Genomic DNA, 23,627 nt, shown 5'->3' with positions numbered 1-23,627 from the left:
AGTCGTTAAGTGGATTAATTGTGTTGTTAACAGACCGCTTTAAAACGCAGTTGGCACGCGAATGGTCAGATAACTAAAACAGTTTTTAAAGCAAACACTTCATCAAACTTGGACACGTTTGATCGTATACAGGCATACTTTAACCAATACCCCACTACCCCCGGAAATACGCCCAGCCCTATGGAAGTGGAGGTTTTAGTTTCCCCCCAAGGGGCACTTAGAAATTACATAGTGTCTCGTAAGTTAAAACAATGTTTTTATTTTTACACCAGTCGTATGGTTAGCACACACACATACGGTTCTTCTACATTCTTCAACAGGGCAGTAGTTCAACAAGTGTTGTGTCTGTTTCTAGCGGGCCAGTAGGGTTAGAGTGAAAAGCTAAGGCTAGTGTGAGGACCATCAGGGTTACAGGTAGCTTTAGTGTAGTGACTGACACTGCTCAAACAAGACCCTGATGGCGAACATAGAAATACCCAATGTCGCTGTGGGGGAGTCGTAGATGGGTGACACAGATTCATCCCATTCTCCATATTTTGCTTCTTTCTTTTCCTTCAAGGGTAAATACTGAGGGTTACTTGGGGGGCTCTTTTATCCGTTGTCCTTAGACACTTCCACACAACCCACCCCACACGTTCTCACCCCCACATCAGCACACCACACACCACAATCTCACCATCCCCCACCCCCACATCAGCATAACCCACCTAATACGACTTTCTCGCCCCTACCCCCGCACATCCCACCCCACATCCCCGCCTCACACCTCACTCACACCTCTCACACCACATTATCACCCCACCTTCGCACACCACATTTCCCCCTACCTCAGCACATTCCACCTCACACCATATATCTACCTCCACACCCACCTCACACCACATATCTACCCCCACACCCACCTCACACCACATATCTACCCCCACACCTTCCTCACACCACATATCTACCCCACACCCACCTCACACCACATACCTACCCCCACACCTACCTCACACCACATTCCGAACCCTACCTCAGCACAACCCACCTCACACTAGTCTCACACCACCCACAATACCACACCATCTCCGCATCTCTCACCGGACATTCTCACCCCGACCTTCGCATACCCCACCCCTACATTCCCACCCCAGCTCCGCACACCTCACATCACAAATCTAGGTCCACCCCCACCTCACACCACATTCCTACAACCCCATCTCCGCACACCCACATAATTTACTTTTAAAAACTGTATTCCTTTTATATTTTGATTTGCTACTTCGCTTGCTGCAATTTTTATGATCCCTCAATCTCGCGAGATTTCCTTGTGACGTCACGTTCATCTGCACACGTCCCGGAAGTAGGCGCTTGTTGACCAAGAACATTGGCTGGCTTGTTTCGCTTCCTGAGCCCACATTTCGTCTGAGAAAGGTAAACAAAGATTACATACAAGAATGTCTCGCAATCCGTTCCCTACCACCCAGATGCAGAACTTATGGAAAGAGGCGATAGAGAAGGAAGCCCAAGCTCGACTCAACGCTTTCGCCCGTCTGAAGGGAAAGCCTCGAACCAAGTCCAACCAGCATGAGGTGTACTCCAAGCGAAGGGAGCTAAACAAACAAGCGTTGTTCGACGTCTTACCTCCCCTAGTCACTGAAAAACGCTACGGGTACATCGACCCTAGATTACTCCCCCCTCCCGGGGAGGATTTTTACTTCAGTCGACTGAACGAGGCAAGCGATGAGAACCTCTTCGCCCGACCCGTGTCTCCATTGGTTCGTGATACCCTGTACGAAGGGTATTCGAGGATAGGTCAAGGCCGTAAGATTTACCTGAAGCAGCGGAACGATAAGAATCCCGAGGACAAGTTCCGGTTCCCGGTCTGCTCGTCCTGGGACTACGGCTGGAGGTTGGGTGACGTCATTAGGACCGAGGACATCGTCAAGCCGGAGTTTGCCCAGTACATGATCATGGAGAGGACCTTCTACTCCAAGAACGGGCTGGGCTTCCAGAAGGATGGCTGCACCGGGTTCCACTAGGACCAGGTATTCTCGTTTGTGGTCACGTGTCGACATAGACATGGTATCGTAACAAGTAGCAAAGGTTTTTTTTTTTCATTGTCTGTCGGTATTGCTGTTCTTAGATAGATTATGGGCTAGGTAACATGGCCTCAGAGGCGTAGCGACCCTTCCCGGCGCCCGGGGACAAACTTTTCGATTTGCACCCCCCCTCAAGATTTCGATTTGCACCCCCCCCCCTCAAACTTTCGATTTGCACCCCCTCTCAAGATTTCGATTTGCACCCCCCCCCCTTCCAACTTTCGATTTGCACACACCCCATCAAGATTTTGATTTGCACCCCCCCCCCCCCCCCCTCAAACTTTCAATTTACACCCCCCTCAACCTTTCAATTTATTTTTCCAAACCATTTTGGCGCCCCCTAAGGTCGGCGCCCCGGGACATATGTCCACCCCCCGCCCCCCCCCCTCGCTACGCTACTGAATGGCCTAGGTTTGGGTTAGGGTAGAAATACGTGATACAAATAACACTGAAACAGCCATACCGGACAACGTTGATATACCGTTCAAAGCTCTCTTCAACACCTCGATTCCTATATTTCTGGTATCAATAAGAGGTTATCTATAAACAACGTCAAGCTTTTTTGACGATTTTACACCCCCCCCCCATTACATCGTTACACATCGTCACAAAAAGCCTGACCCTCTTTCCCCTTCCGCCCCCTAAAAATACGCCACACCTTAGTCTAACTAAACAGTCTTACATCTAGAGGCTGTTACTTCACATATACATGCGTGATCTGTATGCGTGGAGTATGATATGCAGTGGCGCGAGTAGGGTATTGGAGGGTGGGACAACATTCAAACACACTCACACATAAACACACACACACCACCCAACCCCCATCTTAAAATCCGATAGTGTGGATGTATAACAGGTGGGGGTAGTGAGGGTGATACGAAGGTTGTTTTCAAACAGTTATTGATCGGAACTTTGAAACTGGAAATAGAAAACGGGTACAGTTGCTATTTTTTTGTTGACAACAACCGCTAGAGTCCCGAGATCTTCTGCTGGCTCGAGGAAGTCGTGCGCGCCCTTAGTCACCTTTGACCCTGTCCGCGTCATAGAGCAACTTCCGTTCACAGTCGAGCGCGCTCAACGATTTTCTATGTGACCCGTGTCGTTATCGGCCCAATCAAATTAGTTGATCAGTTTAATATGACAAGGTCACTCGGTGTATTCAGTTTGTAGTGGCGTTCTAGTCGCTTTTTTAGCGCAGTTAATACACTACTCAATCGTAATGCTACCAAATTTATGTTTGTCTACTGCTAGTACTGCTACCTTATGTATGTTTTGTTAGCCTACTGCTATCTAATATTTGACTGCCTACTGCTACCTAATGTATGTTTTCCTACTACTACCTAATGTTTGCCTACTGCTACCTTATGTTTGCCTAGTGCTACCTTATGTTTGCCTACTGCTACCTTATGTTTGCCTACTGCTACCTTATGTATGTTTTCCTACTGCTACCTAATGTTTGCCTAGTGCTACTTTATGTTTGCCTACTGCTACTTTATGTTTGCCTACTGCTACCTTATGTTTGCCTACTAATGCCTTATGTTTGCCTAGTGCTAGCTAATGTATGTTTTCCTACTGCTACCTTATGTTTGTTTGCCTACTGCTACCTAATGTATGTTTGCCTACTGCTAGCTTACGTATGTGAGCCAAATGCCACTTAATGTGTATTTTCCTACTGCTACTTAAAATATATTTGCCTCCTGTTATCTCAAATATTTTTTTCTCCTTACCTACCAAGTGCTCGTTCATTCCTTCTTACCACGAAGTAGACTTTGTTTTGTTTGACATATAAAATACGATCTTTCCACATAGGTTGACGTCCTTTGTGAATTCTTAAATTATTAAATGTTTCCTATACCTACAATATAAAATACAATCCATACAGGTTGACGTCCTTTGTGAATTCCTAAATTGTCTTCTCAATTTTGCACGGCCTTACGTGGTACAAACTCAAATAATTAAAATACCCTTAATGAGGGATCAAAAGTTAATTGTTTCTGTGAGTTAATTAATTGTTTTACTTAAGCTCGACAAATGTTATTTACTTGCCTGTTGGCTTAATTTAAAATTTGATACATTTATTGCTAATGATGTTCCTATTACTTGAATTTTATTCTTTTTTGAATTTTCAATTGTATTTGAACTTAGAATTGACTAATTAAATTCATCAATTTGTTCCGAATAATGTTTTGTATCTTGAATTTTTTTTTACTGATTTGTGCCAGTGTCTTCAAGGTTAATTAATTTTAAAAAAAGTTGTTACCGCAATCGATTTCAAATCAACGAGTACTTGCTGTTTAATTAGGACAGAAAAATCGAATCTTCGAGAGCACTCTACACGTACAACTAATTGACGAGTCGAGTTTCTGCTTTACAAATAAATTTTTTAGGCATTGATTTATCAAACATCGTCATAGGTAAATACTTATGTCGCCCAACACAAGTAACAACAGTAACGGTGTCAGAAAAAAGTCGGTTACAAGAGGAAAACGAATGGTGTGTTTGGTTGTTGTGTTGCTGTTTCATTTCTTAAGTCAAGAAATTGGGGTGGGTGGTTATGTTGTGTATGATATGGTTGATGTTTCTGGTGTGTATGATGTGAGGTGGATGTTTCTGGTGTATATGATGAAAGGTTAATGTTTTTGTTGTGTATGATGTGATGTTGATGTTTCTGATGTTTCTGATGTGATGTTTATGGTGTTTATGATGTGAGGTTGATGTTTCTGGTGTGTAGGGGTGGTCTAAGAGAACGGGAAATTTTAAAAAGGGCCCCCAATTATGCCTTTTCTCCCTATGAATTTTACGCCTTGGTATGAAATTAAAGAGTCATGTTTCTTGACCACGGCTTATGAAGGGATAAAGATTAATGTGGTCAGCATTATAATGTCAGTTAGGTACCCATCAGAGCTGGGTGGACTCAGGGACGTTACACTGACTCGAACCCGGATTCGAGCTCGAGATTTCCGAGTTAGTATTCTAGTGTTCTACCTCTAGGCCATGCTTCCGGAGCCTAAGTATAAAGGAATGGAAAAATGCCAACAATTAAAAAAAATCAAATAGGACTACTACATCACTGTTCCTGTGGACCCACCGAGATTTTTCTCCTCAGAGTCAGTCCACCCTTATAAGTATGTATGAAATTGAGGTTGATGTAACTGTTGTGTATAATGTGAGGTTGATATACCGGTGTGTATGATGTGTGGTTGATGTAACTGGTGTGTATGATGTGTGGTTGATGTAACTGGTGTGTATGATGTGAGGTTGATGTAACTGGTGTGTATGATGTGAGGTTGATGTAACTGGTGTGTATGATGTGTGGTTGATGTTTCTGGTGTGTATGATGTGTAGTTGATGTAACTGGTGTGTATGATGTGAGGTTGATGTAACTAGTGTGTATAATGTGTGGTTGATGTAACTGGTGTGTATGATGTGTGGTTGATGTAACTGGTGTGTATAATGTGTGGTTGATGTAACTGGTGTGTATGATGTGTGGTTGATGTTTCTGGTGTGTATGATGTGTGGTTGATGTAACTGGTGTGTATGATGTGTGGTTGATGTTTCTGGTGTGTATGATGTGTGGTTGATGTAACTGGTGTGTATGATGTGTGGTTGATGTAACTGGTGTGTATGATGTGAGGTTGATGTAACTGGTGTGTATGATGTGTGGTTGATGTTTCTGGTGTGTATGATGTGTGGTTGATGTAACTGGTGTGTATGATGTGTGGTTGATGTTTCTGGTGTGTATGATGTGTGGTTGATGTAACTGGTGTGTATGATGTGTGGTTGATGTAACTGGTGTGTATGATGTGAGGTTGATGTAACTGGTGTGTATGATGTGTGGTTGATGTAACTGGTGTGTATGATGTGTGGTTGATGTAACTGGTGTGTATAATGTGAGGTTGATGTAACTGTATAATGTGTGGTTGATGTAACTGGTGTGTATGATGTGTGGTTGATGTAACTGGTGTGTATGATGTGAGGTTGATGTAACTGGTGTGTATGATGTGTGGTTGATGTAACTGGTGTGTATAATGTGTGGTTGATGTAACTGGTGTGTATGATGTGAGGTTGATGTAACTGGTGTGTATGATGTGTGGTTGATGTAACTGGTGTGTATAATGTGTGGTTGATGTAACTGGTGTGTATAATGTGTGGTTGATGTAACCGGTGTGTATATTGTGTGGTTGATGTAACTGGTGTGTATGATGTGTGGTTGATGTAACTGGTGTGTATGATGTGTGGTTGACGTAACTGGTGTGTATAAGGTGTGGTTGATGTAACTGGTGTGTATGATGTGTGGTTGATGTAACTGGTGTGTATGATGTGAGGTTGATGTAACTGGTGTGTATAATGTGTGGTTGATGTAACTGGTGTGTATGATGTGTGGTTGATGTAACTGGTGTGTATAATGTGTGGTTGATGTAACTGGTGTATATAATGTGTGGTTGATGTTTCTGGTGTGTATGTTGTGTGGTTGATGTAACTGGTGTGTATGATGTGTGGTTGATGTAACTGGTGTGTATGATGTGTGGTTGATGTAACTGGTGTGTATGATGTGTGGTTGATGTAACAGGTGTGTATAATGTGTGGTTGATGTAACTGGTGTATATAATGTGTGGTTGATGTTTCTGGTGTGTATGTTGTGTGGTTGATGTAACTGGTGTGTATGATGTGTGGTTGATGTAACTGGTGTGTATGATGTGTGGTTGATGTAACTGGTGTGTATAATGTGTGGTTGATGTTTCTGGTGTGTATGTTGTGTGGTTGATGTAACTGGTGTGTATGATGTGTGGTTGATGTAACTGGTGTGTATGATGTGTGGTTGATGTAACTGGTGTGTATAAGGTGTGGTTGATGTAACTGGTGTGTATGATGTGTGGTTGATGTAACTGGTGTGTATAAGGTGTGGTTGATGTAACTGGTGTGTATAATGTGTGGTTAATGTAACTGGTGTGTATAATGTGAGGTTGATGTAACTGTATAATGTGTGGTTGATGTAACTGGTGTGTATGATGTGTGGTTGATGTAACTGGTGTGTAAGATGTGTGGTTGATGTAACTGGTGTGTATGATGTGTGGTTGATGTAACTGGTGTGTATGATGTGTGGTTGATGTAACAGGTGTGTATAATGTGAGGTTGATGTAACTGTATAATGTGTGGTTGATGTAACTGGTGTGTATGATGTGTGGTTGATGTAACTGGTGTGTAAGATGTGTGGTTGATGTAACTGGTGTGTATAATGTGTGGTTGATGTAACTGGTGTGTATAATGTGTGGTTGATGTTTCTGGTGTGTATGATGTGTGGTTGATGTAACTGGTGTGTATGATGTGTGGTTGATGTAACTGGTGTGTATGATGTGTGGTTGATGTAACTGGTGTGTATAATGTGTGGTTGATGTAACTTGTGTGTGATGTGAGGTTGATGTAACTGGTGTGTATGATGTGAGGTTGATGTAACTGGTGTGTATGATGTGAGGTTGATGTAACTGGTGTGTATAATGTGTGGTTGATGTAACTGGTGTGTATAATGTGTGGTTGATGTAACTGGTGTGTATATTGTGTGGTTGATGTAACTGGTGTGTATGATGTGTGGTTGATGTAACTGGTGTGTATAATGTGTGGTTAATGTAACTGGTGTGTATAATGTGTGGTTAATGTAACTGGTGTGTATAATGTGAGGTTGATGTTTCTAGTGTGTATGATGTGTGGTTGGTGTAACTGGTGTGTATGATGTGTGGTTGATGTAACTGGTGTGTATGATGTGTGTTTGATGTAACTGGTGTGTATAATGTGTGGTTGATGTTTCTGGTGTGTATGATGTGAGGTTGATGTAACTGGTGTGTATAATGTGTGGTTGATGTAACTGGTGTGTATAATGTGTGGTTGATGTAACTGGTGTGTATAATGTGTGGTTGATGTAACTGGTGTGTATAATGTGTGGTTGATGTAACTGGTGTGTATGATGTGTGGTTGATGTAACTGGTGTGTATAATGTGTGGTTGATGTAACTGGTGTGTATGTGTGGTTGATGTAACTGGTGTGTATAATGTGTGGTTGATGTAACTGGTGTGTATAATGTGTGGTTGATGTAACTGGTGTGTATGATGTGTGGTTGATGTAACTGGTGTGTATAATGTGTGGTTGATGTAACTGGTGTGTATAATGTGTGGTTGATGTAACTGGTGTGTATAATGTGTGGTTGATGTAACTGGTGTGTATGATGTGTGGTTGATGTAACTGGTGTGTATGATGTGTGGTTGATGTAACTGGTGTGTATAATGTGTGGTTGATGTAACTGGTGTGTATAATGTGTGGTTGATGTAACTGGTGTGTATGATGTGTGGTTGATGTTTCTGGTGTGTATGATGTGTGGTTGATGTTTCTGGTGTGTATGATGTGTGGTTGATGTAACTGGTGTGTATAATGTGTGGTTGATGTAACTGGTGTGTATGATGTGAGGTTGATGTAACTGGTGTGTATGATGTGTGGTTGATGTAACTGGTGTGTATAATGTGTGGTTGATGTAACTGGTGTGTATGTGTGGTTGATGTAACTGGTGTGTATAATGTGTGGTTGATGTAACTGGTGTGTATAATGTGTGGTTGATGTTTCTGGTGTGTATGATGTGTGGTTGATGTAACTGGTGTGTATAATGTGTGGTTGATGTAACTGGTGTGTATAATGTGTGGTTGATGTAACTGTATAATGTGTGGTTGATGTAACTGGTGTGTATGATGTGAGGTTGATGTAACTGGTGTGTATAATGTGTGGTTGATGTAACTGGTGTGTATGATGTGTGGTTGATGTAACTGGTGTGTATGATGTGTGGTTGATGTAACTGGTGTGTATAATGTGTGGTTGATGTAACTGGTGTGTATAATGTGTGGTTGATGTAACTGTATAATGTGTGGTTGATGTAACTGGTGTGTATGATGTGAGGTTGATGTAACTGGTGTGTATAATGTGTGGTTGATGTAACAGGTGTGTATAATGTGTGGTTGATGTTTCTGGTGTGTATGATGTGAGGTTGATGTAACTGGTGTGTATAATGTGTGGTTGATGTAACTGGTGTGTATGTGTGGTTGATGTAACTGGTGTGTATGATGTGTGGTTGATGTAACTGGTGTGTATAATGTGTGGTTGATGTAACTGGTGTGTATAATGTGTGGTTGATGTAACTGGTGTGTATAATGTGTGGTTGATGTAACTGGTGTGTATAATGTGTGGTTGATGTAACTGGTGTGTATGATGTGTGAGGATGTTTCTGTAGATTATGCTATGTAGTCACAACGGGCCATGGGCAGTTGCTCGACCACCCCACCCCCTCTATTCCTGTCACTCAGACCATCTAGTCACCTAGGTCACGTGCCTTAGCCAGACTGACGACTGTTGATGAGTTGTGGCCCTCTGATTCTACCATAATAGAACCAATCTGAGGATACCGTTCTAAGTGGCTTGCTCAAGCACTAGACGACACACAGTTCTCAAGTTTAAAACAAAATACTGGCAGCACAATACGCGAAATAAATGTAGTGTTTCTATTTTTATTATTTTACTGATTTGCTGAGTTCGTTTCAAACTAGTGGAATAAATTTCCTGCAAAGCTTGATTCCGTAAGTTCCTACATCTAAACAAGTAAAGGACAACGCTTTTTTTCTAATTTTTTTAAAGACAAAAACGGCGTGTAGATAGATTTGTGTACTGATAAGTTGGGGACTGCACTGAAATAATAATTTAAGCTAAAGACCATCGTGTGTTGTTTACATATTTTAGTTGCACAGGAGAGCAAAATCCAGGAAATTTTGTCAAACTCTTGAGTCCTGACTTATCTCCCTTACTCGTACAGTAGTGTAGTCTCATTTTAAAACTGCTATTCCCAATAATTTCTACAGTATGTCTGCCAATATGATTTCCACAAACACAGAGATTCTAGCACATTTTAGGACATTCCCGGTTTTAAAATCCCTTAGAGAATTCCGCCCAGGTGAAGTTTCCTGACGTCACCGCCGCGTAGTCGTCGTCTGCTAAAGACGTCCAGGTGGCGCCCTGGTCGTCACTAAAGACGTAGGCGAGTCCGTTGTTGGCCACGCCGTACAGATAGCCGGTGGAGGGGTCGCTTCCGGTTATCACGCTGACTCGCGGGCTGATTTCTGGAAAAGTTGTCAAATAAAATACCAAGACGTTTAGAGACAGAACTTAATTACAGTGGAATAATTGTATGTATAGTGGATAATCAAATGCTGCAAACAGACCCCCCCCGCCTCCAAATATGTCTTACAACAATACCAAGATATAAACAGCCATTGTATATTCATAGTTCCATGGGGTCCCGGGTCAAACTTAAACCACCTAAGTAGTTGTATTACATTTCCCCGACCCATAAATGTAACACATTTGGAGCTAGGGTAAGGTGTGGTTTGGAAAAGTGTAGCACTACAACAAGTTTACCAACCTAGTGTAGCACTACAACAAATTTACCAACCTAGTGTAGCACTACAACAAATTTACGAACCTAGTGTAGCACTACAACAAATTTACCAACCTAGTGTAGCACTACAACAAATTTACCCACCTAGTGTAGCACTACAACAAATTTACCAACCTAGTGAATCACTACAACAAATTTACCAACCTAGTGTAGCACTACAACAAATTTACCAACCTAGTGTATCACTACAACAAATTTACCAACCTAGTGTATCACTACAACAAATTTACCCACCTAGTGTATCACTACAACAAATTTACCAACCTAGTGTAGCACTACAACAAATTTACCAACCTAGTGTATCACTACAACAAATTTACCCACCTAGTGTATCACTACAACAAATTTACCAACCTAGTGTATCACTACAACAAATTTACCAACCTAGTGTATCACTACAACAAATTTACCCACCTAGTGTAGCACTACAACAAATTTACCAACCTAGTGTAGCACTACAACAAATTTACCCACCTAGTGTATCACTACAATAAATTTACCAACCTAGTGTAACACTACAACAAGTTTACCAACCTAGTGTAGCACTACAACAAATTTACCCACCTAGTGTATCACTACAACAAATTTACCCACCTAGTGTAGCACTACAACAAATTTACCAACCTAGTGTAGCACTACAACAAATTTACCCACCTAGTGTATCACTACAATAAATTTACCAACCTAGTGTAACACTACAACAAGTTTACCCACCTAGTGTAGCACTACAACAAATTTACCAACCTAGTGTAGCACTACAACAAGTTTACCAACCTAGTGTAGCACTACAACAACAAATTTACCCACCTAGTGTATCACTACAATAAATTTACCAACCTAGTGTAACACTACAACAAGTTTACCCACCTAGTGTAACACTACAACAAATTTACCCACCTAGTGTAGCACTACAACAAATTTACCAACCTAGTGTAGCACTACAACAAGTTTACCAACCTAGTGTAGCACTACAACAACAAATTTACCCACCTAGTGTAGCACTACAACAAATTTACCAACCTAGTGTATCACTACAACAAATTTACCAACCTAGTGTATCACTACAACAAATTTACCCACCTAGTGTATCACTACAACAAATTTACCAACCTAGTGTAGCACTACAACAAATTTACCAACCTAGTGTATCACTACAACAAATTTACCCACCTAGTGTATCACTACAACAAATTTACCAACCTAGTGTATCACTACAACAAATTTACCAACCTAGTGTATCACTACAACAAATTTACCCACCTAGTGTAGCACTACAACAAATTTACCAACCTAGTGTAGCACTACAACAAATTTACCCACCTAGTGTATCACTACAATAAATTTACCAACCTAGTGTAACACTACAACAAGTTTACCAACCTAGTGTAGCACTACAACAAATTTACCCACCTAGTGTATCACTACAACAAATTTACCCACCTAGTGTAGCACTACAACAAATTTACCAACCTAGTGTAGCACTACAACAAATTTACCCACCTAGTGTATCACTACAATAAATTTACCAACCTAGTGTAACACTACAACAAGTTTACCCACCTAGTGTAGCACTACAACAAATTTACCAACCTAGTGTAGCACTACAACAAGTTTACCAACCTAGTGTAGCACTACAACAACAAATTTACCCACCTAGTGTATCACTACAATAAATTTACCAACCTAGTGTAACACTACAACAAGTTTACCCACCTAGTGTAACACTACAACAAATTTACCCACCTAGTGTAGCACTACAACAAATTTACCAACCTAGTGTAGCACTACAACAAGTTTACCAACCTAGTGTAGCACTACAACAACAAATTTACCAACCTAGTGTAGCACTACAACAACAAATTTACCAACCTAGTGTAGCACTACAACAACAAATTTACCAACCTAGTGTAGCACTACAACAAGTTTACCAACCTAGTGTAGCACTACAACAACAAATTTACCAACCTAGTGTAGCACTACAACAACAAATTTACCAACCTAGTGTAGCACTACAACAAGTTTACCAACCTAGATATTTGTTTGGGTTAGTGGCGATGGTTCTTTGACAAGATACACCAGTGGCACTGCCGCTGTGAAATGGGAAGACGTGAATTTAAACACAGGAGTCTTGGTGGTTAGTTGGATTACGGTACACTAAACAAACAATATTTTAAACACAGGAGTCTTGATATTTAGGTGGTTTACGGTACACTAAAACAATATTTTAAACACAGTAGTCTTGGTATTTAGTGGGATTACGGTACACTAAACAAACAATATTTTAATACACAGCCACACAGAGGATTGCATCATAAAGTAGGCAAAGATCTCCTGTACGAAATTTAAAGAGAACAAAAACAACACATTCTCAATAAAAACGCGCAACCTCTCTCCCAACTCTATACATGAAAAACTAACACACAAACACACACAGACGCACGCACATAAACATAAACACATTCAAACACGCCACAATCTTGGTATCCTCCCCCCTTACACTTTATCCCAGAGGCGTAGCGACCCTTCCCGACGCCCGGGCACAAACTTTCAATTTGCCCCCCCCCTTATATTTTTAAAATTTATAATGTAAAACTGCAGCTACAATTAGCTTTTAAATTTGTTTCATCCCATTTTGGCGCCCCCTACGGTCGGCGCCCGGGGACATATGTACCCCCCTCGCTACGCCTCTGCTTTATCCCCACAACCACACACCAATCACCATCTACCAATGAAATGTTTATAACTCTACCGTCTCATCTGAAAAGCGTCACACAGGATGTTGAGTGACGTCAGACTGGACACGTATTCAAACTCTGTGTCAGAATCAAAGAACCAGTTATCGATAACAGTTTTTTAAATCTTTGTTTAGGTCATCAGAGTTCTAAATATAGCTAGCATCTACTGTAATGTGGACCGAATAAGTAATCAAATTAATGTGAGGTCTAACTGTAATAGTTGAAGACCGTTTATTCGTTTTTGCCTATACATTGTTTAAATAATATTATGGAAAGTTCGAGAAGATGCGGCATTTAGGTAAATGGAATTTCTCAGTTTATCTCAACTACAGCCTAATTGTCAAATACATATACTTGCCCCTAAAAAAACCCATAGTTAAAATTCTGTGTTTAAAATGTCTAATTTTTAAAAGCTTTAATTTATGAAGAAATTTATTAATTTCGTGTGTATGGTGTGAGGTTGATGTTTCTGGTGTGTATGATGTGAGGTTGATGTGGCTATGTCAATTTTATGGAAGATTTTATACGAGATCTTTGTTCGGCCGTATCGCTAGATAATAATAAGTTATATCTCGCCAATTCTACTACAGGTACTCATTTAAGCTGGGTGAGCTCAGGTAGAACTAATTCAGAATCCTGTAATGATTGCGAACACAAGAACTGATCTACACAAACTACGCAACCCACCTCGCTTGTAGGCGATACAGCGCCACATTTCATTGCACGGTGCGCAAGCTTGAGGTCGTGGTGCGCCGCACTGACAAGCACCAGCTACACAACATCCGCACGTGAAGGTCCCCGGCTTGTGCGTGCAGTTACACGTTGTGGCTGTGGTCCACGTCAGCCTCTTAGCTGCAGGGCATTAGGTGGCAGAATTGTAAAGTTTAAATTAAAACACGATGATTTCTTTCTTAGAAGAGCGCACACCCACCCACACAGAGTTTCTTCCAGCCCCCCCCCCCCCCCCCGAATTTTTTTTACCGCCCCCCCCCCCCCCCCGAACGAAATGAAATTTATATAATTTATATAGAAAATATATTTTAACATTTCCGCCCCCCCCCCCCCCGAAGAAAGTTTACCGCCCCCCCCCCCCCGAAAATTTCAAGTCCCCCCCCCCCCCCCCCCGGAGAAAAAAGTCTGGAAGAAAAACTGCCCACACAAAGAATAACATAATTATGGCATTGGCCGAGAATACTCGCATAGGGGAAATAAATGTTTTTTTTTTTAAATTATACAATGTTCTTTAATTTACTTTAAACAAATGTGATTTTAAAAACTCGATTATGTTTCTTTTTTTTTTGCGTTACCTTTCAACAGAGTTTTCTATAAACAAAAAATACATAAATTTAAACGTGTTTTTAAAGTGTAAGTGCATTAGGAAGATGAATGGTCTATAACACGTTTTGCATCAGTTTCAATAAAAATATGGCAAGTATGTTAAAGTTTAAATTTTTTTTAAAACTACACAAACTGACCGCAGATGTCATTGGCGTTGAGCGAGAGATACACTGGTGTGCTCATCAAATCCGTTATGTTGCCCCAACGGTCGTTGTAGATGGTCTCAGCCGAGATCGTGCGGTAGGTGGCTTCTAACACGTTGGGGTCAGAGAGGTCAAGGGTCAAGGTCGCATCCAAAGAAAACGGGTCACTGAAGGTTAGACGTGCGATCTGGTGAAGAGAAAACCACTAGATGTCCCAAAACTATGTGAATATTGGCAACAGGTTAAACATTCAATCGAATAAGTTGATTTCTAAATTAATTTTTCAAATAGCAGTGCCCCAACAAGATTAAGCAAAATATTTGAACAGAACATTGTCGTAGCAGAATATCAGCTCAACAAAACATTATTTATACATAATGAGAATATTGTCAAAACCTCATCTGAACATTGCCTCAACAGAACAATACCTCATCAGAATATTACCTCAGCAGAAGGTGACGTCATCAGAACATGACCACACCAGACCATTACATCACCAGACCATTACCTCACCAGAACATGACCTCACCAGACCATTACCTCACCAGACCATTACCTCACCAGAACATTACCTCACCAGCACATTACCTCAGCAGACCATTACCTCACCAGACCATGACCTCACCCGACCATTACCTCACCCGACCATTACCTCACCAGACCATGACCTCACCCGACCATTACCTCACCAGACCATTACCTCAGCAGACCATTACCTCACCAGACCATTACCTCACCAGACCATTACCTCACCAGAACACTACCTAACCAGACCATTACCTCACCAAACCATGACCTCACCAAACCATGACCTCACCAGAACATTACCTCACCAGAACATTACCTCACCAGAACATTACCTCACCAGACCATTACCTCACCATTACCTCACCAGACCATTACCTCACCATTACCTCACCAGAACATTACCTCACCAGAACATTACCTCACCAGAACATTACCTCACCAGAACATTACCTCACCAGAACATTACCTCACCAGAACATTACCTCACCAGAACATTATCTCACCAGACCATTACCTTACCATTACCTCACCAGACCATTACCTCACCAGACCATTACCTCACCAGAACATTACCTCACCAGAACATTACCTCACCAGGCCATGACCTCACCAGACCATTACCTCACCAGACCACCACCTCACCAGAACATGACCTCACCAGACCACGACCTCAGCAGACCATTACCTCACCAGACCATTACCTCACCAGACCATTACCTCAGCAGACGACCTCACCAGACCACGACCTCACCAGACCATTACCTCACCAGACCATTACCTCACCAGACCATTACCTCAGCAGACGACCTCACTAGACCACGACCTCACCAGACCATTACCTCACCAGACCATTACCTCACCAGACCATTACCTCACCAGACCATTACCTCACCAGACGACCTCACCATGACCTCACCAGACCATTACCTCACCAGACCATGACCTCAGCAGACCATTACCTCACCAGACCATTACCTCACCAGACCATTACCTCACCAGACCATTACCTCACCAGACGACCTCACCATGACCTCACCAGACCATTACCTTACCAGAACATTACCTCACCAGAACATTACCTCACCAGACCATTACCTCACCAGACCATTACCTCACCAGAACATTACCTCACCAGAACATTACCTCACCATTACCTCACCAGACCATGACCTCACCAGACCATGACCTCAGCAGACCATTACCTCACCAGACCATGACCTCACCAGACCACTACCTCACCATTACCTCAGCCGTGATGACGGTGCCAGACCCTGACCTCACCAGACCATGACCTCACCAGACCATTACCTCAGCAGACCATTACCTCACCAGACCATTACCTCACCAGACCACCACCTCAGCAGACCATTACCTCACCAGACCATGACCTCACCAGACCATGACCTCAGCAGACCATTACCTCACCAGACCATTACCTCACCAGACCATTACCTCAGCAGACCATTACCTCACCAGACCATTACCTCACCAGACCATTACCTCAGCAGACCATTACCTCAGCCGTGATGACGGTGCCAGACTGCAGGACTGTGATGGTGTTCTCCCTGGGCTGGGTGTACATCTTGCTCTTCATGGTGACGTAATCGGGCAGGTAGATGTTGACCGTGACGTTGTAGGCGGTGCCGGTGGACTCCTGGGAGTGGTAGACCACCACCTTCACCGACACTGTGGCCCTGGGGTGTTTGGTGCAAGTCTAAGTTGTGTTTTACTTTTTTAAAGCTTCCACGTAGCTTGCATGTAACATTAAGATTTCCCCCCTCGGATTGATATTACCTATGTGTTTATGCTTAAGATTTTAAAAGGCCTTACAATTATTCATATATACACTCGTAGTACAACATAATACGACTGAAAACCGTATTGATATAGAAAGATTATCGCCTTGGGATCCTGCCACCATAAGCACACCCTGCCACTTACCTGCCACCATAAGCACACATATTGCAACTAACCTTCCGTCATAAGCACACCCTGACTCTTACCTGCCGTCATAAGCACACCCTGCCACTTACCTGCCGTCATAAGCACACCCTGCCACTTACCTGCCATCATAAGCACACCCTGCCACTTACCTGCCGTCATACGCACACTGCCCACTCTGTTGCATGCTGACCAGCAGGACCGGAAGTCGCACCAGGGGAGCGTCGATGGTGACCTGGATCATCCCCACCCACATGACGTTGTTGTGGAAGTTGGTGCCCATGTTGATTGGCCAGATGTCACCGTCCTGTGGAGGTGGAGCGGAGGGTGGGGCGGTGGGGGGGGTCAAGCAATCAAGGTCAGACAAGGACAATATCACTGGCCATATCAGAAACAGTTTTTAATTTAGTATTTTGTCATCGGGAGATCACGCAAGGCAGTCGAAATGTAAAACTAAGCAGACTTCAAGACATGATGCTCATAGAGAACAGATGAAGTAGAGTTCCCCCCCCCCCCCTTTACTTTAGCCTCCACCCATGCATAAAAAATAAACGTGTAGTAACCTATTTTACTCAGTTGTCTTTAATTTCTTCCATACATGACGTCATGCTGTTTTTAGCAGATTTTTACCTTTTACACCCATCCCCCAACCCTCCCCCTCCCGGCATCGTCAAACTTCGCTACGAAACGCCAGAACCCCTCCCAAAACGTCGTCACAAATGAAACTCATCCTCAGCATAATTCTATAATGTTAATTTACCATAATTCTACGGTAAACTAAGATGTTAATCATGATTTTTCTTCTAAAGAAATGCCTCCTCAAATTCCCTGAACCCTTATGTAACATATCCTCACAAAAAACCTGAGCCCCCCCCCCTCCCTCGAGACTGTGTGACGTCATGTTTTATAGACGCCCTCTAAGTAGGCCCCACTTCAAATTCTGTGGACTTTGTATAGCGCCGAAATAAATAAAACAACTCTCGGTAAGTGATCCATCAAAGTTTTCAACACCAAATCCTAACCTTAACTCTCACTCTAGTCCAAACTCACTTTACCAAACATCTTTCACCCCCCCCCCCCCACATACACCTCCCACCTCACCTTTAACTCGCTGTAATCCTCGACCCGGACCGTGAAGGTCGAGGTCACGACCATCTCGCTCGTGAAGTTGGCCAGCGGGACCCGGGGCAGTCGGAGAATCCCGATGTTATTTTGGTAGGAGCCCAGCGAGGACATCTTGCCGCCCTGTAGACTGTCCAGCAGCTCCAGGGTCTCGCTGGGCATCCCGTGGGTGCCGTTGGTGTCCACCTGGGGACAGGTTTTAAAAAAGGAAAGAAAAAGTCATTTTTTTAAAATCCGTCAGTGAAATGGACGAGACACTTTCGACATAGTGTTTATATGTAGACTTCTCCACTTCCCTTTACTAAATCTACTAGGCCACTCTATACAATTTGTTTTTAAAACAATTTGTTCGCAATACAACTCAGCATTTAAAAAAACCCCGGAATTTCGAGTTTAAACCACACATTAATTGTTGGTTATGGTCACACAAATATCTGGGATCTTTTCCAGTTAAGCCCCGCCACAAATTTATCCCCGCCACAAATTTATCCCCGCCACCCAAAAAAAATAAAAAAATGAAAAGATTATAAAAAGAGGATACACAACTTGTACTTTTAGTTTAACTCTAACAATAACCTAGAGGCGGATAAGAAGTTGTTTTAATGGCGCGCATTTAAATATTCAAATGTCTAGACATCAGAAATAGGTCAAGGTTACGTTCGTTAAATTTGACCTGGCAAAAAGTGGCGGGGTTTAACTGGACAAGATCCAATGTTTGTGTTGTAATCACAGAACAAAATGTATGTTGTAACGTGTAGAGACTGAAGAGCTCGCACCATCATGTTCTGTACTGTCAGCCGCACCTCCTTGGATATCATCTCGGGGGGCGTGTAACACTCAAAGTCGCCATTCACGATGTCACGTGACGACCGGATGGTCACGAGGGTCGTGAACAGCCCCATGATTGGCTGGTTTAGTAAAGAGACGTTCTGGGCCGTGACTTCCGGGTAGGGGACGATGACGTAGTTGGATGGGACCGTCCTGGAGGACATGCTGTAGGACCCCCAGGACACGGAGACTGTGGCCACGCCCCTGATCAGGGCACCGGGACTGACGTCATCTGGGATAAAGTTGAAAGCATAAACAATCACAAAGTTGGTTCTAAATCAGGGGTCTCCAAACTTTCAGTCCGAGGGCGGCATTAACTATCAAATTTCAGTTCGGGGGCCAGTTTCTTCAAGGCATGTCTGATTTTTCTGGGCAAAGTTCCTCAGCCATCACCAACAAACGATTTTTCCTTGGACAAAAAGATCTCCGCGGGCCGGATGAGAGGACTTCGCGGGCCGCATCCGGCCCGCGGGCCGTAGTTTGGAGACCCCTGTTCTAAATCATATTGGAGATCTATACGCTAACACATTTACTATTTAAAATACACCAATAAACATTTTGATATAGGGAGGGGTCATTCATATACGTTTTCACGCTTTTTATGGGGCTTTTTACAATACCTCCCATTGATCACACATTGTCACAAAACTCCACAACACTACTTAAAATCACGTCACATTTCAGATCCCGCCCCCTAAACATTACAGTTTCTTAATATTTACTGAAATTGGCAATAATTGGGCATACCATTGCATACTAACAAACCACCACCAGTGTATACTTACAAGACCAACACCATTGTATACTATATTCCCTCTAAGGAGGAAAAGCTAGTGTGCAAAATGTATTTTCTGTGCGCGCTGTTCTAAAAGTCTAATACAAGGATATATTAATTTTACAAAACCACTGCGCGGCAGCTCAAAACTACTTCGCGTTCGCGCAACATTTCTAATGACTAACACCACCAATGTATACTTACAAGAACACCACCAATGTATACTTACAAGAACACCACCAATGTATACTTACAAGAACACCACCATTGTATACTTACAAGACCACCACCATTGTATACTTACAAGACTACCACCACCATTGTATACTTACAAGACTACCACCACCATTGTATACTTACAAGACTACCACCACCATTGTATACTTACAAGACTACCACCACCAATGTATACTTACAAGACTACCACCACCATTGTATATTTACAAGACTACCACCATTGTATACTTACAAGACTACCACCACCAATGTATACTTACAAGAACACCACCAATGTATACTTACAAGACTACCACCACCATTGTATATTTACAAGACTACCACCATTGTATACTTACAAGACTACCACCACCATTGTATACTTACAAGACTACCACCATTGTATACTTACAAGACTACCACCATTGTATACTTACAAGACTACCACCACCATTGTATATTTACAAGACTACCACCATTGTATACTTACAAGACTACCACCACCAATGTATACTTACAAGAACACCACCAATGTATACTTACAAGACTACCACCACCATTGTATACTTACAAGACTACCACCATTGTATACTTACAAGACCACCACCACCATTGTATACTTACAAGACTACCACCGTTGTATACTTACAAGACTACCACCATTGTATACTTACAAGACCACCACCACCATTGTATACTTACAAGACTACCACCACCATTGTATACTTACAAGAATGCCTCCAACATTGTATACTTACAAGATTACCACCACCATTGTACACCACCAGTGTATACTTACAAGGCTACCACCACCATTGTATACTTACAAGACTACCACCACCACTGTATACTTACAAGACTACCACCACCATTGTACACCACCAGTGTATACTTACAAGACTACCACCACCATTGTATACTTACAAGACTACCACCACCATTGTATACTTACAAGACTACCCCCACCCTTGTATACTTACAAGACTACCACCACCATTGTATATTTACAAGACTACCACCACCATTGTATACTTACAAGACCACCACCATTGTATATTTACAAGACTACCACCACCATTGTATACTTACAAGACTACCACCATTGTATACTTACAAGACTACCACCATTGTATACTTACAAGACTACCACCACCATTGTATATTTACAAGACTACCACCACCATTGTATATTTACAAGACTACCACCACCATTGTATACTTACAAGACCACCACCATTGTATATTTACAAGACTACCACCACCATTGTATACTTACAAGACTACCACCATTGTATACTTACAAGACTACCACCATTGTATACTTACAAGACTACCACCACCATTGTATATTTACAAGACTACCACCACCATTGTATACTTACAAGACTACCACCACCATTTTATACTTACAAGACTACCACCATTGTATACTTACAAGACTACCACCACCATTGTATATTTACAAGACTACCACCACCATTGTATACTTACAAGACTACCACCACCATTGTATACTTACAAGACTACCACCGTTGTATACTTACAAGACTACCACCACCATTGTATACTTACAAGACTACCACCATTGTATACTTACAAGACTACCACCACCATTGTATATTTACAAGAATACCACCACCATTGTATACTTACAAGACTACCACCACCATTGTATACTTACAGGACTACCACCACCAATGTATACTTACAAGACTACCACCACCATTGTATACTTACAAGACTACCACCATTGTATACTTACAAGACTACCACCACCATTGTATACTTACAAGACTACCACCATTGTATACTTACAAGACTACCACCACCATTGTATACTTACAAGACTACCACCACCATTGTATACTTACAAGACTACCACCATTGTATACTTACAAGACTACCACCACCATTGTATACTTACAAGACTACCACCATTGTATACTTACAAGACTACCACCACCGTTGTATACTTACAAGACTACCACCACCATTGTATACTTACAAGACTACCACCACCATTGTATACTTACAAGACTACCACCACCAATGTATACTTACAAGACTACCACCACCATTGTATACTTACAAGACTACCACCATTGTATACTTACAAGACTACCACCACCATTGTATACTTACAAGACTACCACCATTGTATACTTACAAGACTACCACCACCATTGTATACTTATAAGACTACCACCATTGTATACTTACAAGACTACCACCATTGTATACTTACAAGACCACCACCATTGTATACTTACAAGATTACCACCATTGTATACTTACAAGACTACCACCACCAATGTATACTTACAAAACTACCACCACCATTGTATACTTACAAAACTACCACCACCATTGTATACTTACAAAACTACCACCACCATTGTATACTTACAAGACCACCACCACCATTGTATACCTACAAGACTACCACCACCATTGTACACTCACCAGACACGACCATTTTGTGATTTCCCATGATGCTCCATCTCCCCACCCGCAGACCATGAGTGATGTTGATGACGTATACAGGTTCGCCATTGCTGCTAAAAATACTCTTCAGCTGTTCATCTATTAGCTAGTTGTGACACAGAAGAAATAAACCGGGAGTGATCTCCCTTAAACTTTCTCGAATATTTTTATATAATAAAATACTTTAAAAAAACTTTTTAAAAAACCACGTTTTTCTTGTGGACTAAAAAGTAGAAAATAAATTTTCATACATTTGATGACAAAAAACGTGGGTACGTTCACCATCAAATTTCCCGACCCATCTGCCCGACCCACGTTTTTTGTCATCAAATGTATGAAAATTTATTTTCTACTTTTTAGTCCACAAGAAAAACGTGGTTTTTTAAAAAGTTTTTTTTAAGTATTTTATTTTCTCCTTTTTAGTCCGTTGCTACACATGAAAAACGTGGTTTTTAAAAAAGTTTTTTATATAGTTTATTTTCTACTTTATCTAATGACTTGATTAAGTATGACTTGACTAAGTGTTTATAAATACACGGACTAAAAATCTTGAGCGACCAGGATTCGAACCTGGGTTGTCGCGGCCACAACGCGAAGTACTAACCGCTATACGATCACGGCCAGCGCGCTCACATCGATTGGGGCCGAAGTAACTGTGTCAATAGGCCTCCAGTCTTGTCGGTATCTTTAGAAATCATGTCCTCAATTTTATGGTCCTTGGGGCGTAATTAAATTAAGCTAATTACGGTCTCTAATTGCTAGTTTTTATGATTGCATCTGAAATTGTTAGGCGAAAGTAGCCTACATGCCAAACTTCAGATCTCTAGAGCAATCAGAAGTGGGCTAATTTTCGATGTCAATTTTAACAACAAACATCCAAACAAACAAACAAACGCGAAGCTGAGTTAAGAAAAACGTGTTAATAAAATAACAGGGGATGGGAACTCG

General features: G+C 41.9%; 3 protein-coding genes across 3 annotated transcripts; 1 reads left to right on the top strand and 2 right to left on the bottom strand.

Moving 5' to 3' along the window:
* The first annotated feature begins 1,323 nt into the window (after positions 1-1,323).
* On the top strand, positions 1,324-4,063 carry LOC131955664 (protein ATP6V1FNB-like). Its single transcript, XM_059319865.1, has 2 exons — positions 1,324-2,030; positions 3,967-4,063. Exon 1 carries the CDS (start codon positions 1,440-1,442, stop codon positions 2,022-2,024), a length of 585 nt encoding a protein of 194 aa, XP_059175848.1. The 5' UTR covers positions 1,324-1,439; the 3' UTR covers positions 2,025-2,030; positions 3,967-4,063.
* A 5,701-nt stretch (positions 4,064-9,764) lies between these two features.
* On the bottom strand, positions 9,765-17,383 carry LOC131955654 (uncharacterized). The gene is made up of 8 exons (XM_059319846.1): positions 17,377-17,383; positions 17,317-17,335; positions 16,830-17,007; positions 14,780-14,972; positions 13,992-14,156; positions 13,319-13,382; positions 12,598-12,659; positions 9,765-10,231 (listed from the first exon to the last, which is right to left on the bottom strand). Exons 1-8 carry the CDS (start codon positions 17,381-17,383, stop codon positions 10,038-10,040), a joined length of 882 nt encoding a protein of 293 aa, XP_059175829.1. The 3' UTR covers positions 9,765-10,037.
* A 19-nt stretch (positions 17,384-17,402) lies between these two features.
* LOC131955653 (uncharacterized) lies at positions 17,403-22,776 on the bottom strand. The gene is made up of 4 exons (XM_059319845.1): positions 22,659-22,776; positions 19,153-19,436; positions 18,356-18,562; positions 17,403-17,561 (listed from the first exon to the last, which is right to left on the bottom strand). Exons 1-4 carry the CDS (start codon positions 22,684-22,686, stop codon positions 17,403-17,405), a joined length of 678 nt encoding a protein of 225 aa, XP_059175828.1. The 5' UTR covers positions 22,687-22,776.
* Between the last annotated feature and the right edge of the window lie 851 nt (positions 22,777-23,627).

This window comes from Physella acuta, unplaced genomic scaffold, assembly GCF_028476545.2.
Source record: "Physella acuta isolate Inbredline_101_S28 unplaced genomic scaffold, ASM2847654v3 ptg001091l, whole genome shotgun sequence".
Classification (NCBI taxonomy): Eukaryota; Metazoa; Mollusca; class Gastropoda; family Physidae; genus Physella; species Physella acuta.
The sequence above is the reverse complement of the archived record's forward strand: the minus strand, read 5'-3'. Positions and strand labels throughout refer to the sequence as shown.

What these genes read in the sequence shown, in the direction of transcription:
- LOC131955654 (XM_059319846.1), bottom strand. An exon ending in GACGCTTTTCAGATGAGACG is followed by an intron (nt 12,660 to 13,318) that starts GTAGAGTTATAA and finishes CCCATTTCACAG; the next exon opens with CGGCAGTGCCACTGGTGTAT. An exon ending in TAACCCAAACAAATATCTAG is followed by an intron (nt 10,232 to 12,597) that starts GTTGGTAAACTT and finishes CAACTTTTCCAG; the next exon opens with AAATCAGCCCGCGAGTCAGC.
- LOC131955653 (XM_059319845.1), bottom strand. Translation starts at nt 22,686, where the DNA reads ATGGGAAATCACAAAATGGTCGTGTCTG. An exon ending in TCACAAAATGGTCGTGTCTG is followed by an intron (nt 19,437 to 22,658) that starts GTGAGTGTACAA and finishes ACTTTATCCCAG; the next exon opens with ATGACGTCAGTCCCGGTGCC. An exon ending in AGGATTACAGCGAGTTAAAG is followed by an intron (nt 17,562 to 18,355) that starts GTGAGGTGGGAG and finishes CCACCTCCACAG; the next exon opens with GACGGTGACATCTGGCCAAT.
- LOC131955664 (XM_059319865.1), top strand. Translation starts at nt 1,440, where the DNA reads ATGTCTCGCAATCCGTTCCCTACCACCCAGATGCAGAACTTATGGAAA.